Source organism: Dama dama, chromosome 5, assembly GCF_033118175.1.
Source record: "Dama dama isolate Ldn47 chromosome 5, ASM3311817v1, whole genome shotgun sequence".
Taxonomy (NCBI): Eukaryota; Metazoa; Chordata; class Mammalia; order Artiodactyla; family Cervidae; genus Dama; species Dama dama.
Window position 1 is genome coordinate 54,448,157 of NC_083685.1, and position 12,895 is coordinate 54,461,051.

At 38.1% G+C, this 12,895-nt stretch overlaps 1 protein-coding gene across 5 annotated transcripts in view; it reads left to right on the plus strand.

Annotated features, from left to right (window-relative positions):
- IL15 (interleukin 15) overlaps positions 1-2,055 on the plus strand; it is a 97,992-nt gene extending 95,937 nt beyond the window's left edge. For all 5 annotated transcript variants that reach the window (XM_061142398.1, XM_061142402.1, XM_061142401.1 and 2 more), the window contains one exon: positions 265-2,055. In XM_061142398.1, coding sequence (XP_060998381.1) covers positions 265-375 — 111 coding nt within the window. In that variant the 3' untranslated portion in view covers positions 376-2,055. The remainder of the gene's footprint in view (positions 1-264) is intronic.
- The last annotated feature ends 10,840 nt before the right edge of the window (positions 2,056-12,895 follow it).

Here is a 12,895-nt window from a genome sequence, read left to right on the forward strand (position 1 = left end):
CTAAGCAGGAAGTTTGTGGTTCAATAGATCTTTTTTTTTTTTTTTTTTCCCCAATTATATTTTTCATTGTCCTTAATTTACTCTAGGAAAAAATCAGCCTTATCAAATCTCCCAGTTCTCTTTTCCCTTAGTTACTCCTAATATGGTAATTAATCTGCCAAAGAGTTTATGTCCGGAAACCTCACCATGTGGTTCAAATGATATGATATTCACAGGAAAGGCATATTTTAGATTTGCCAATCCATCCTTTCTTTTTATTTGCAGAATAAAACAGAATTGGGATGCAAAGAATGTGAGGAACTGGAGGAAAAAAATATCAAAGAATTTTTGAAGAGTTTTGTACATATTGTGCAAATGTTCATCAACACTTCTTGATTGCAGCTGATCCTTTTCTGCATTTCTATTATTAACAAACATCTTTCCACGGCTTAGAGGCAACAAAGCACTCAGCATTTAAAATGTGCTGCCAAAACAAATTCTCCTGGCGAAACCATGCTCAGGATCTTGGTTGCAATGGATTCATAAAGGTGAAAGTCGAAACATCACACTGAGACCACGTTATCTGCCAAGGACAGACTTGTTTTGTTCATTTATTTTTAATTTATTATTGAAATTGTACATATTTGTAGCATAATGTAAAATGTTGAATAAAACGGTGTACATATTTTATCCTTTGAAATTGCACTGATATTTTACATCTTATAAGAAAACAGAGGGTGTTTGGTTCAAGGATGACTGTCAAATTATTAAACAAACTGTACTACTTGGTACTACGGCTATAGGCATAGAGGGTGCCCCAACCAATGTGGAAATTTACTACCAGCCTCCATTTACTTCTTCTTTAGGTGTAGCACTTGGAGGGAGAATTGACTACCAACAAGAAAGGAGGAACTAGGTAGAAACCAATAATTTCATTACTGATATATAAAGCCCTTCTTCTTGCTATTGTTGTTTAGTCGCAAAGTCATGTCCAACATTTTTTGCGACCCCATAGTCTTTAGCCCTAAAACATGGCATCCAGTCCCATCACTTCATGGCAAATAGAAGGGGAAAAAGTATAAGCAGTGACAGATTTTATATTCTTGGACTCCAAAATCACTCCAGACAGTGACTGCAGCCATGAAATTAAAAGACGCTTGCTCCTTGGAAGAAAAGCTATGACCAACCTAGACAGCGTATTAAAAAGCAGAGATATCACTTTGCCAACAAAGGTCCATAGAGTCAAAGCTATGGTTTTTCTAGTAGTCATGTATGGATGTGAGAGTTGGACCATAAAGAAGTCTGATCACCGAAGAATTGATGCTTTCAAATTGTTGTGATAGAGAAAACTCTTGAGAGTGCTTTCAACAGCAAGGAGATCAAACCAGTCAATCCTATAGGAAATCAACCCTGAATATTCATTGGAAGGACTGATGCTAAAGCTGAAGTTCCAGTACTTTGACCACCTGATGCGAAGAGCTAACTATTTGGAAAAGACCTTGATGCTGGGAAGGATTGAAGGCAAAAGGAGAAGAGGGCAGCAGGGGACGAGGTGGTCAGATAGCATCATCAACTCAATGGACATGAATTTGAGCAAACTTCAGGAGATGGTGAGGGATAAGGAAGCCTAGCGTGCTGCAATTCATGAAGTTGCAAAGAGTCAGACATGACTTAGCATCTGAACAACAACAGAATGTAGCCTGCCAGTTTCCTCTGTCCAGGGGATTTTCCAGGCAAGAATACTGGAGTGAGCTGCCAATTCCTTCTCTAGGGGATCTTCCTGACCCAGGGATTGAACCTGCATCTGCTGCACTGCAGGTGGGTTCTTTACCACTGGGCCACCAGTAAAGCTCTTATTATGAGAGAGCTTGCAAGTGCTTGGCGTGAAACATGCATCAGTCCATCTATTATAAACCTTTACTGTGGCTATAATAAACATTTACTGATAGGTGAAATTGTGTATCAAAAGCTAATGGTTGCAACAATGTTTATATTTCATTCTTCCCTCATGTACAAGTATTTTACTTTCCTACATTGTTTTTGTCATGTTCCTATAATAAAAAGCTGCTGATGAGAGCTAACATGATGTGGCATGAAATAATTGTTTCTATTATTTTTTAGTATACTGTCTAAAATTTTCAAACTCTCTTGCAACTGAACTGACTGAAATGAAATATGCTCGTCTCATCAAAGATTTCTTGCCCCTAGTTCACTTCTGGCAGACTTTACTGAGAGATCAAAGAGTAGGGATTTATCTTAAGAATTTGATTTCTTTCCATGTCATAGTGCAAACCATTTCTCTATTGAATCATTCTTTAGTAGTCAGTCCAATGCCCCATCCACACTCATGTATCTCATTCTTTCAGTCAATGTATGCTTAATATTTTCTTTCAAGATAGTTTTGGAGAAATCTGTATTCCATTTGACCTTCAAAGAGTCATGTATTGGCTCTCAGTCCATCCCTTGACCTCAATCCAGACAAATAATATTTGGCAGCCATTGAGCTTGTGGCATTTTTTTTTTTTTTTTTCAGTTTCATCTGCAAAGGAATTTTTTTGACAGGGAAATTGTTTTATTTATTGTATCAAAGGTATTAAGCAGAAATTTTAAAAGTTGAAATACAGATATTTGGATATTCATTAAAGATCAAATTATTTAATGTGTTAAGAAAATTTTACCGTGTTCATTAAACCCAATACCTTATAGGAATTCTGTTTTTAGCTGAGTCTCCATAGAAGTGAATAATAATGTCTAAAACATGATGGTATATTTCTCTGAGATGAAAATATATTCTAGATGGAATGATGGCATTTGTAAAACAGAGCCATGATCATGCCTCCAGTTTTATTTGGGGTCTAACCCTAACCCTAACCCTTTTTTCTGGCGGTAGGCCGAGGCTTTTCCGCCCGCTGAAAGTCAGCGAGAAAAACAGCGCGCGGTAAGCAAAAGCACAGCGCCTACGCCCGTCTCAATTAGGGTTAGATGAGAAATATGTGTCTCCATACAGGTTTTAAGATTTTTATTTTGGGTCTTGTGGTGCATTTTGGTCTGTGACTTGGATAAAGATAGAAGGTGTGTTTATCAAATCTGTGGAATATGCAATGAAGATTTACAGTTCCCTCAGGCTAGAAGGGAGTCCCAGTGTAACAAGATGAAAATTGATAAGGATATACAAAGAGTTCTGTACTTGAACTCTTGAACTTGTACTTGAACGGCAGGAGAAAAGAATAAGGAGGATGCAGCTGGATTCAGCAAAAAAGATTTTAGGGTTTTTATACACTAATAACTCAGAGTAAGTTGGCAGTTTGATGTGACTATCAAAAAGGTAATTGCAATTGTTAGCTACTTTAGTATAAATATATTACTTAGGGCAGTATTTTTGAAGTATGCCTGATGACATCAAAATCACCTGGAAGGTTTTTGTTTGGGTTTTTATTTTAACAGTTTTATTGAGAAATAAATTGGCATATATCACTATAGAAGTTTAATCATGAATTTTGATTTACATATATTGTAAAATGATTAACGTGATAGGTTTAGCTAACGTCACCTTCTCCTATAGATACAATAAAGAGAAAAGAGAGGAAAAAACAGGGAAAAATTTTTCTCCTTGAAATGAGAACTTACAGGATTTTCTGTCAACAACTCTCCTGTGTAAGGAACAGCAGTGTCAGTTACCGTAATTATGTTGTCCACTGCATCCCTAGTAATTATTCATCTTGTAACTGGAAGTTTGTATCTTTTGACCACTTTCCTTCTATTTCCCTTCCTTGCACTCTGCCTCTGGTAACTATGAGTCTGATCTCTCTCTCTCTCTCTTTTTTTAAAATTTTGTTTTGCTTTTAAGATTTCACAAATAAGTGAGACTATACAGTATTTGTCTTTCTCTGTGTGACTTATTTCACTAAGCATAATGTCTTCAGGTTCTACTAATGTCACAAATGGTGGAATGTCCTCATTTTTATGGCTAAATAATGTTCCTCTCTCTCTCTCTTCATCCATTTCTTAGGTCATTTCCATATCTTGGTTATTGTAAATAATGCTAGTATGAACATACGGGCACATATGTATTTTCAAGTTAGTCTTTTTGTTTCCTTTGGATGTGTTTCTGGAAGTAGAATTGCTGGATCATATGGCAGTTCATCTATTTTTAATGTTTTGAAAAACCTCCATACTCTTCTCCATAGTGGTTGCACCAGCTTAGAATCCCACTAACAATGCATAGGTTTCCCTTTTCACTACATCCTTGCCAACACTTGATATTTGTTGTCTTTTTTATAGAAGACATTCTAATATGTGTGGATATAATTTCTTATGGTTTTAGTTGGTGTCCCTGATGATTAGTGATTTGAGCATCTTTGTTGGTTTTGTACAACATCTCTGTTGGTTTTGTACATCTTCTTTGGAGAAATGTTTATTCAGGTCCGTTTCCCATTTATTAACTGTGTTTGTTTTTTTATTGAGTTGGATGAGTTCTTTATGTATTTTGGATATGAACACTCTATCAGATATATAGTTTGCAAATATTTTCCCCAATTCTATAGGTTGCTTTTTCAGTTTGTTGATAGTTTCTTTTGGTGTGCAGATGCTTTTTACTTTGATGTAGTCCCACCTTTTTATTGTTTAATTTTTTTGTTGCTTGTCCACTAGGTGTCATATCCAAAGAATCATTACCAGGACCCCTTTTGTTCGTATGTTTCCTTCTGAAAGTTTTATTATTTCATATCCTACATAGAAGTTTTAAATTCATTCTATTTAGTTTTTGTGAGTGGTGTAAGATAGGGGTCCAGTTTTGTTCTTTTGTGTGTGAATATCCAACTATCCCAACACCATTTACTGAAAAGACCTTCTTTTCTCCATTGAGTGTTCTTGGCTCCTTTATCAAATATTAGTTGATATTAGCTGGTTTTATTTCTGGGTTCTCAATTCTGTTTCTTTGGCCTATTGTTTTTATGCCAGTATTCTTTTATTTTGATGACTATTGTTTTATAGTACAACTTGAAATCAGGAAGTGTGATGCCTTTTGCTTTGTTTTTCTTTCTCTGAATTTCTTCGAGTATTTGGAAAATCCTGTGATTCCATATAAATTTTAGGAGTGTTTTTTCTATTTCTATTTTTTTTAAAAAAGCCATTGGAATCTTGATAGGGATTGTATTGAGTCTATAGATAGCTTTTGGTAGTATTGCCATTTTAAAAATATTCTTCTAGTTCATGAATATAGGATACCTTTCCATTAATTTGTTTCTTCTTCAGTTTCTTTCAGCAATGTCTTATAGTTTACAGAGTACTTTCAGCTCTTCAGCTGAATTTATTACTAAGTATTTTGTATCTATTGTGAGTGAGATTGATTTCTTTCTTGTTCAGAAAATCTGTTGTTAGTGTGCAGAATACTACTGATTTTTTTTCACAGTCTATCATTCTGTCATTTTTGAGACTGCACCCAAGAACTGCATTTCAGAATCTTTTATTGACTATAAGGGCTACTCCATTTCTTCTAAGGGATTCTTCCCCATAGTAGTAGACATATAGGTATATAGTCATCTGAATTAAATTTGCCCATTCCTGTCCATTTTAGTTCACTGATACCTAAAATGTCTATGTTCACTCTTGCCATTTCCTGCTTGACCATGTCCAATTTACCTTGATTCATGGACCTAACATTCCAGGTTCCTATGCAATATTGTTCTTTACAACATAGTGAAGGTGATGGAATTCCAGCTGAGCTATTTAAAATTCTAAAATGCCAGCAAATTTGGAAATTTTAGCAATGGCCTGGGGACTGGAAAAGGTCAGTTTTCATTCCAATCTCAAAGAAGAGTACTGCCAAAGAATGTTACAACTACCTTATAATTGCACTCATTTCATATCCTTGCAAGGTAATACTCAAAATCCCTCAAGCTAGGCTTCAGCAGTACATGAACTGAGAACTTCTAGATGTGCAACCTGGATTTAGAAAAGGCAGAGGAAATTGCCAACATCAGTTGGATCATAGGAAAAGCAAGGGAATTCCAGAAAAAAACATCTACTTCTGCTTCATTGACCACAGTAAAACCTTTCACTGTGTGGATCACAACCAACTGTGGAAGATTCCTAAAGAGATAGGAATACAAGACCACCTTACCTGCCTTCTGAGAAACCTGTATGCTGGTCGAGAAGCAACAGTTAGAACCAGGCATGGATCAACAAACTGGTTCAAAATTGGGAAGGGACTATGTCAAGGCTATATATTGTCACTCTGCTTAAGTAACTTATTTGCAGTGTACATAATGTGAAATTCTGGGTTGGATGAATCACAAGCTGTAATCAAGATTGCCAGGAGACTGATATGATTGATTCATGGTGATATTTGGCAAACAATACAGTTCTGTAAAGCAATTATCCTTCAATTAAAAAAAAAGATTGTAAGGAGAAATATCAACAACCTCAGATATGCAGAAAATACCAGTCTAATTGTAGAAAGTGAAGAGGAACTAAAGACCCTCTTGGTAAGGGTGAAAGAGGAGAGTGAAAAAGTTGGCTTAAAATTCAGCATTCGAAAAACTAAGATAATGGCATCTGGTCCAATCACTTCATGGCAAGTAGGTGGGGAAAAAGTGGAAACAGTGATATATTTCCTTGGGCTCCAAAATCACTGTAGACAGTAACTGCAGCCATGAAATTAAAAGACACTTGCTCCTTGGAAGAAAAGCTATGACAAACCTAGACAGTGTATTAAAAAACAGAGACATCACTCTGCCAACAAAGATCCATATAGTCAAAGCTATGATTTTTCCGGTGGTCATGTACAAATATGAGAACAGGGCCATAAAGAAAGCTTTGAGTGCCAGAGAACTGGTGTTTTCTGTGGTGCTGTAAAAGACTCTTGAGATACGTGTAAATCTATGGCTGATTCATATCAATGTATGACAAAACCCACTGAAATGTTGTGAAGTAATTAGCCTCCAACTAAAAAAAAAAAAAAAAAAATCTCTTGCTTTGTCAGCAAAAAAAAAAAAAAAAAAAAGACTCTTGAGAGTCCCTTGGATAGCACGATCAAGCCAGTCAATCCTATAGGAAATCAACCCGAATATTCACTGAAAGGAATGATACTGAAGCTAAAGCTCCAATACTTTGGCCACCTGATGCGAAGAGCCAACTCATTGCAAAGACTCTAATGCCAGGAAAGATTGAGGGCAGGAGGAGAAGGGGGCAACAGAGGATGAGACAGTTGGATGGTGTCACCAGCTCATTGGACATGAGTTTGAGCAAACTCCAGGAGACAGTGAAAGATAGGGAAGCCTGGCATGCTGCAGTTCATCGGGTCACAAAGAGTCGGACACAACTTAGTCACTGAACTATAACAAATCCTTTATTGATATATTAAAATTTCAGTGGATGTAGTATAGCTTAATTAACTGGAGTGGTTCTAGTCCCCTAGACAGTTTAATAAACATTTTCTACATGCATAAAAGGAAAATTTTACAATTCAGATGTAAACTGCTATCTTATAATTAAGTTGAATTTAGATGTGAATATTTTAAGAAGTGGGCTTCCCAGGGGGCTCAGTGGTAAAGAATCCGCTTACCAAGCAGGAGACACGTATTTCATCCCTGGGTTGGAAAGATCCCCTGAAGAAGGAAATGACTACCCACTCCAATAGTCTTGTCTGGAAAATCCCATAGACAGAGGAGCCTGGCAAGGCTATAGTTCACAGGGTCTCAAAAGAGTTGAACATGACTTAGTAAATAAACAACAACACAGAATCATGAGAAGTGTTGCCAGTGGTATGGGAATACATTTTTGTGACATTAAACTAATGTTTTCTCTTCAAAAAATTTCCATTAAAAATAAGGATGAGTAAGCTTGTGTCCTTTGTAGAAATTTATTATATGATTTACTGAGTTATATTAAGGTCCTACAGAAAAATGACACATATGGGATGATTTTTTATTTGAATTTTTGTTTCTTATACCAGACTTCATCAAGATGAAGTTGTATTTATTCCTCTGATTAATGATAAGTCAAACTTCTAATTTGAGTATCAATTTATGCTCAAGTTGGCAACTGAAGAATGAAACAGCTATCTAGACAACAGGCAAAATTGATTTTTATCCATCCTCTTTGTATTCCAGTAAATGTTTTCCAAATGTGCTTTTCTGTTTCCAGCAAACTAAAGATTATAATTTTATTTCTCTCAGCCATTGATTATTTACTTCTGAGAGTGAAGAACTTCTTAAAGCACAAGAGTGCTTTTTTTTGTATTTTAATTTTGTATTCTGGAACTTTACTGAACTCATTGATTAGATCTAACAGCTTTTTTGGTTGAGTTTTTGGGATTTTCTGTATATAAAATCATGTCATCTGCAAACATAGACAGTTTTACTTCTTCCTTTACAATTCTGGGGGGCTTCCCCATGGTTCAGATGGTAAAGAGTCTTCCTGCAATGTGGGAGACCTGAATTCAATCCCTAGGTCAGGAAGATCCCCTGGAAGGAAATGACAATCAACTCCAGTATTCTTGCCTGGAAAAACCTGTGGATGGAAGACCCTGGCAGGCTACAGTCCATAAGGTCACAAAGAGTTAGACACAAGTGAGCAACTTCACTTTTACAGTTCTGATAACTTTTTCTTTCTTGTCTGATTGCTCTAGTACTCTGTTGAATAGGAGTGGCAATGTGGACAGCCTGTCTTATTCCTGATCTTAGAGGAAAAACTTTCAACCTTTTACCATTGAGTATGATGTTAACTGGGGACTTGTCACATATTGCCTTTATTTTGTTGAGATATGTTCCTTCTATGCATAATTTGTTAGGAGTTTTTTGTTTTTTAATCATGAATGAATGAATGTTAAATTTCGAATCCAATTTCCTACATTTATTAAAATTGCCATATGGTTCTTTTATTTCATTCTATTAATGTGCTATATCATATTGATTGATTTGTATATGTGTATGTTAAATCATTCTTTCATCCCAGGGAAAAATTTCACTTGACTGTGTTATATGAGCCTTTTAATGTGATACTGAATTCTATTTAACAGTATTTTATTGAGAATGTTTGTACCTATACTCATCAGGGATATTGGTCTGTTGTTTTCTTATATAGTAGTGTCCTTTTCTGGAGTTTCCCTGGTGGCTCAGACAGTAAATAATCTGCCTGCAATGCAGGACACCTGGGATCAATTCCTGGGTTGGAAAGATCCCCTGGAGAAAGAAATGGCAATGCACTCCAATATTCTTGCCTGGGAAACTCCATGGATGGAGGAGCCTGGTGGGCTACAGTCCCTGAGGTCATGAAGAGTTGGACATAACTGAGCGACTAACACTGATGAGTGTCCTTTTCTGGCTTTCAGTTCAGTTCAGTCACTCAGTTGTGTCCAACTCTGTGACCCCCATGGACTTTAGCATGCCAGGCCTCCTTGTCCATCACCAACTCCCGGAGTTTACTCAAACTCATGTCCATTGAGTCCATGATGCCATCCAACCATCTCATCCTGTCGTCCCCTTCGCCTCCCACCTTCAATCTTTCCCAGCATCAGGGTCTTTTCAAATGAGTCAGTTCATTCTTCCCATCAAGTAGCCAAAGTATTGGAGTTTCAGCTTCAACATCAGTCCTTCCAATGAATATTCTGGGCCGATTTCTTTTAGAATGGACTGGTTGGATCTTCTTGCTGTCCAAAGGATTCTCAAGAGTCTTCTCCAATACCACAGTTCAAAAACATCAATTCTTTGGTGATCAGGTTTTGTTAGAGTCCAACTCTCACATCCATACCTGACTACTGGAAAAACTATCACTTTGACTAGACAGACTTTTGCTGGCAAAGTAATGTCTCTGCTTTTTATTATGCTGTCTAGGTTGGTCATAGCTTTTCTTCCAAGGAGCAAGTGTCTTTTAATTTCATGGCTGCAGTCACCATCTGCAGTGATTTTGGAGCCCAAAAAAATAAAGTCTGTCACTGTTTCCATTGCTTCCCCATCTATTTGCCATGAAGTGATGGGAACAGATGCCATGATCTTAGTTTTCTGAATGTTGAGTTTTAAGCCAACTTTTTAATGCTCCTCTTTCACTTTCATCAAGAGGCTCTTTAGTTCTTTGATTTCTGCCATAAAGGTTGTGTCATCTGCATATCTGAGGTTATTGATATTTCTCCCAGCAATCTTGATTCCAGCTTATGCTTCTTCCAGCCCAGCGTTTCTCATGATGTATTCTGCATATAAGTTAAATAAGCAGGGTGACAATATACAGCCTTGACATACTCCTTTCTCGATCTGGAACCAGTCTGTTGTTCCATGTCCAGTTCTAACTGTTGCTTCCTGACCTGTATACAGATTTCTCAGGAGGCAGGTCAGGTGGGCTGGTATTCCCATCTCTTTAAAGATTTTCCAGAGTTTGTTGTGGTCCACACAGTCAAGGCTTTGGTATAGTCAATAAAGCAGAAGTAGATGTTTTTTTAGAACTCTCTTGCTTTTTCCATGATCCAACAGATGTTGGCAATTTGATCTCTGGTTCCTCTGCTTTTTCTAAATATAGCTTTAACACCTGGTAGTTCACAGTTCACATGCTGTTGAAGCCTGGCTTGGAGAATTTTGAGCATTACTTTACTAGCGTGTGAGATGAGTGCAATTGTTCAATAGTTTGAGCATTCTTTGGCATTGCCTTTCTTTGGGATTGGAATGAAAACTAAACTTTTCCAGTCCTGTGGCAACTGCTGAATTTTCCAAATTTGCTGGCATATTGAGGGTAGCACTTTCACAGTCTCATCTTTTAGGATTTGAAATAGCTCAACTGGAATTCCATCACCTCCACTAGCTTTGTTTGTAGTGATATTTCCTAAGGCCCACTTGACTTCACATTCCAGGATGTCTGGCTGTAGGTAAGTGATCACACCATCATGATTATCTGGGTTGTGAAGATCTATTTTGTACATTTCTTCTGTGTATTCTTGCCACCTCTTCTTAATATCTTCTGCTTCTGTTAGGTCCATACCATTTCTGTCCTTTATTGTGCCCATTTTTACATGAAATATTCCCTTGATATCCTTTAAATTTCTTGAAGAGATCTCTAGACTTTCCCATTCCATTGTCTTCCTATATTTCTTTGCATTGATTGGTGAGGAAGGCTTTCTTATCTCTCCTTGCTATTTTTTGGAACTCTGCATTCAAATGGGTTTATCTTTCCTTTTTTCCTTTACCTTTCACCTCTCTTTTATTCACAGCTATTTGTAAGGCCTCCTCAGACAAACATTTTGCCTTTCTGCATTTCTTTTCCTTGGGGATGGTCTTGATCCCTTCCTCCTGTACAGTGTCATGAACCTCTGTCCATAGTTCTTCAGGCACTCTGTCTGTCAGATCTAATCCCTTGAATCTATTTGTCACTTCCACTGTATAATCATAAGGGATTTGATTTAGGTCATATCTGAATGGTCTAGTGGTTTTCCCTACTTTCTTCAATTTAAATCTGAATTTGGCAATAATGAGTCACAGTCAGCTCCCAGTCTTGTTTTTGCTGACTGTATAGAGCTTCTCCATCTTTGGCTGCAAAGAATGCACCAGGACCCAGTAGAAAGGAGAAGTGACCTCACAAGAGACTGGCCCAGACTTGCCTGTAAGTGTCCAAGAGTCTCCGGCGGAGGCGTTGGTCAGCAGTGACCTGCTGCAGGGCTGGGGGAGTTGTAGCCATGCGTTCCAGGAAACAAACTCACTCAGAAAGACGATGCAGAATAGTGGAGTGCGGTTTATTACACCAGGGGGCCCAAGGCAGAGTCTCCTCTTAGCCAAGGACCCTGACCAGCTTCTGTGAAAATCTTTTATACACTATGTGTATGTGCTCAAACCCATCTCCCTAAATTCCTTGAAACTTGTATACACAAAGAAAGGTAGATACAATCACAATAGCCCCGTCACTCATGTGTCATGTGCTTATACAGTAAACAGTTGGTCATTAATCAATAAGCCCAAGGTTATACTCTGATAAGTACAGAAAAAAAAAAAAAAATTATGACCTGTCCGGAGACAGGGGTGATTAGTATATGTTTTCTCTTAGGTGATGACTAACCTAGGTAGGACTCTCAAGATTCCTTTGTCCAGAGGGGGTCTTATCCTTCTGTTGGTATGTCGTTTCCATAGGCACTGAGCAGAGAGTTCAGAGTCCATGGAAAAGGTGGTGGAGCATGGCCAGCATTGAACAGATGGAGTCCAGGCCCTACGGTCTCCTTCAGGGGCACTGAGGGTAGCAGAGCATGCATGGGACCTTGTAAAGGAGGTCGCCATTATCTTCATTACCTCCACCATAGTTTGGCCCCTGGTAAATAACAGGGAGGGGACACAGCCCCGCCCATCTACAGAAAATTGGATTAAAGATTTACTGAACATGGTACCGCCCATCAGAACAAGACCTAGTTTCCCCCTCAGCTGGTCTCTCCCATCAGGAAGCCTCCATAAGCCTTTTACCCTTCTCCATCAGAGGGCAGACAGACTGAAAATTGCAATCACAGAAAACTAACCAGACTGATCACATGGACCACAGCCTTGTCTCAATGAAACTATGAGCCATGCCCTGTCAGGCCCCAAGATGGACAGATCATGGTGGAGGGTTCTGACAAAACGTGGTCCACTGGAGAAGGGAAAGGCAAACAACTTGAGTATTCTTGTATTCTTGCCTTGAGAACCTCATGAACAGTATGAAAAGGCAAAAAGGTAGGACACTGAAAGATGAAGTCCCCAGGCCGGTACTGGAGGCCAGTCAGGCCAGCTACTGCAGATCAGTGGAGAAATAACTCCAAGAAGAATGAAGAGACAGAGCCAAAGCAAAAACAACACCCAGTTGTGAATGTGACTGGGGACGGAAGCAAAGTCCAATGCTGTATAGAACAATATTGCATAGGAACCTGGAATGTTAGGTCCATGAATCAAGGTAAATTGGAAGTGGTCAAACAGGC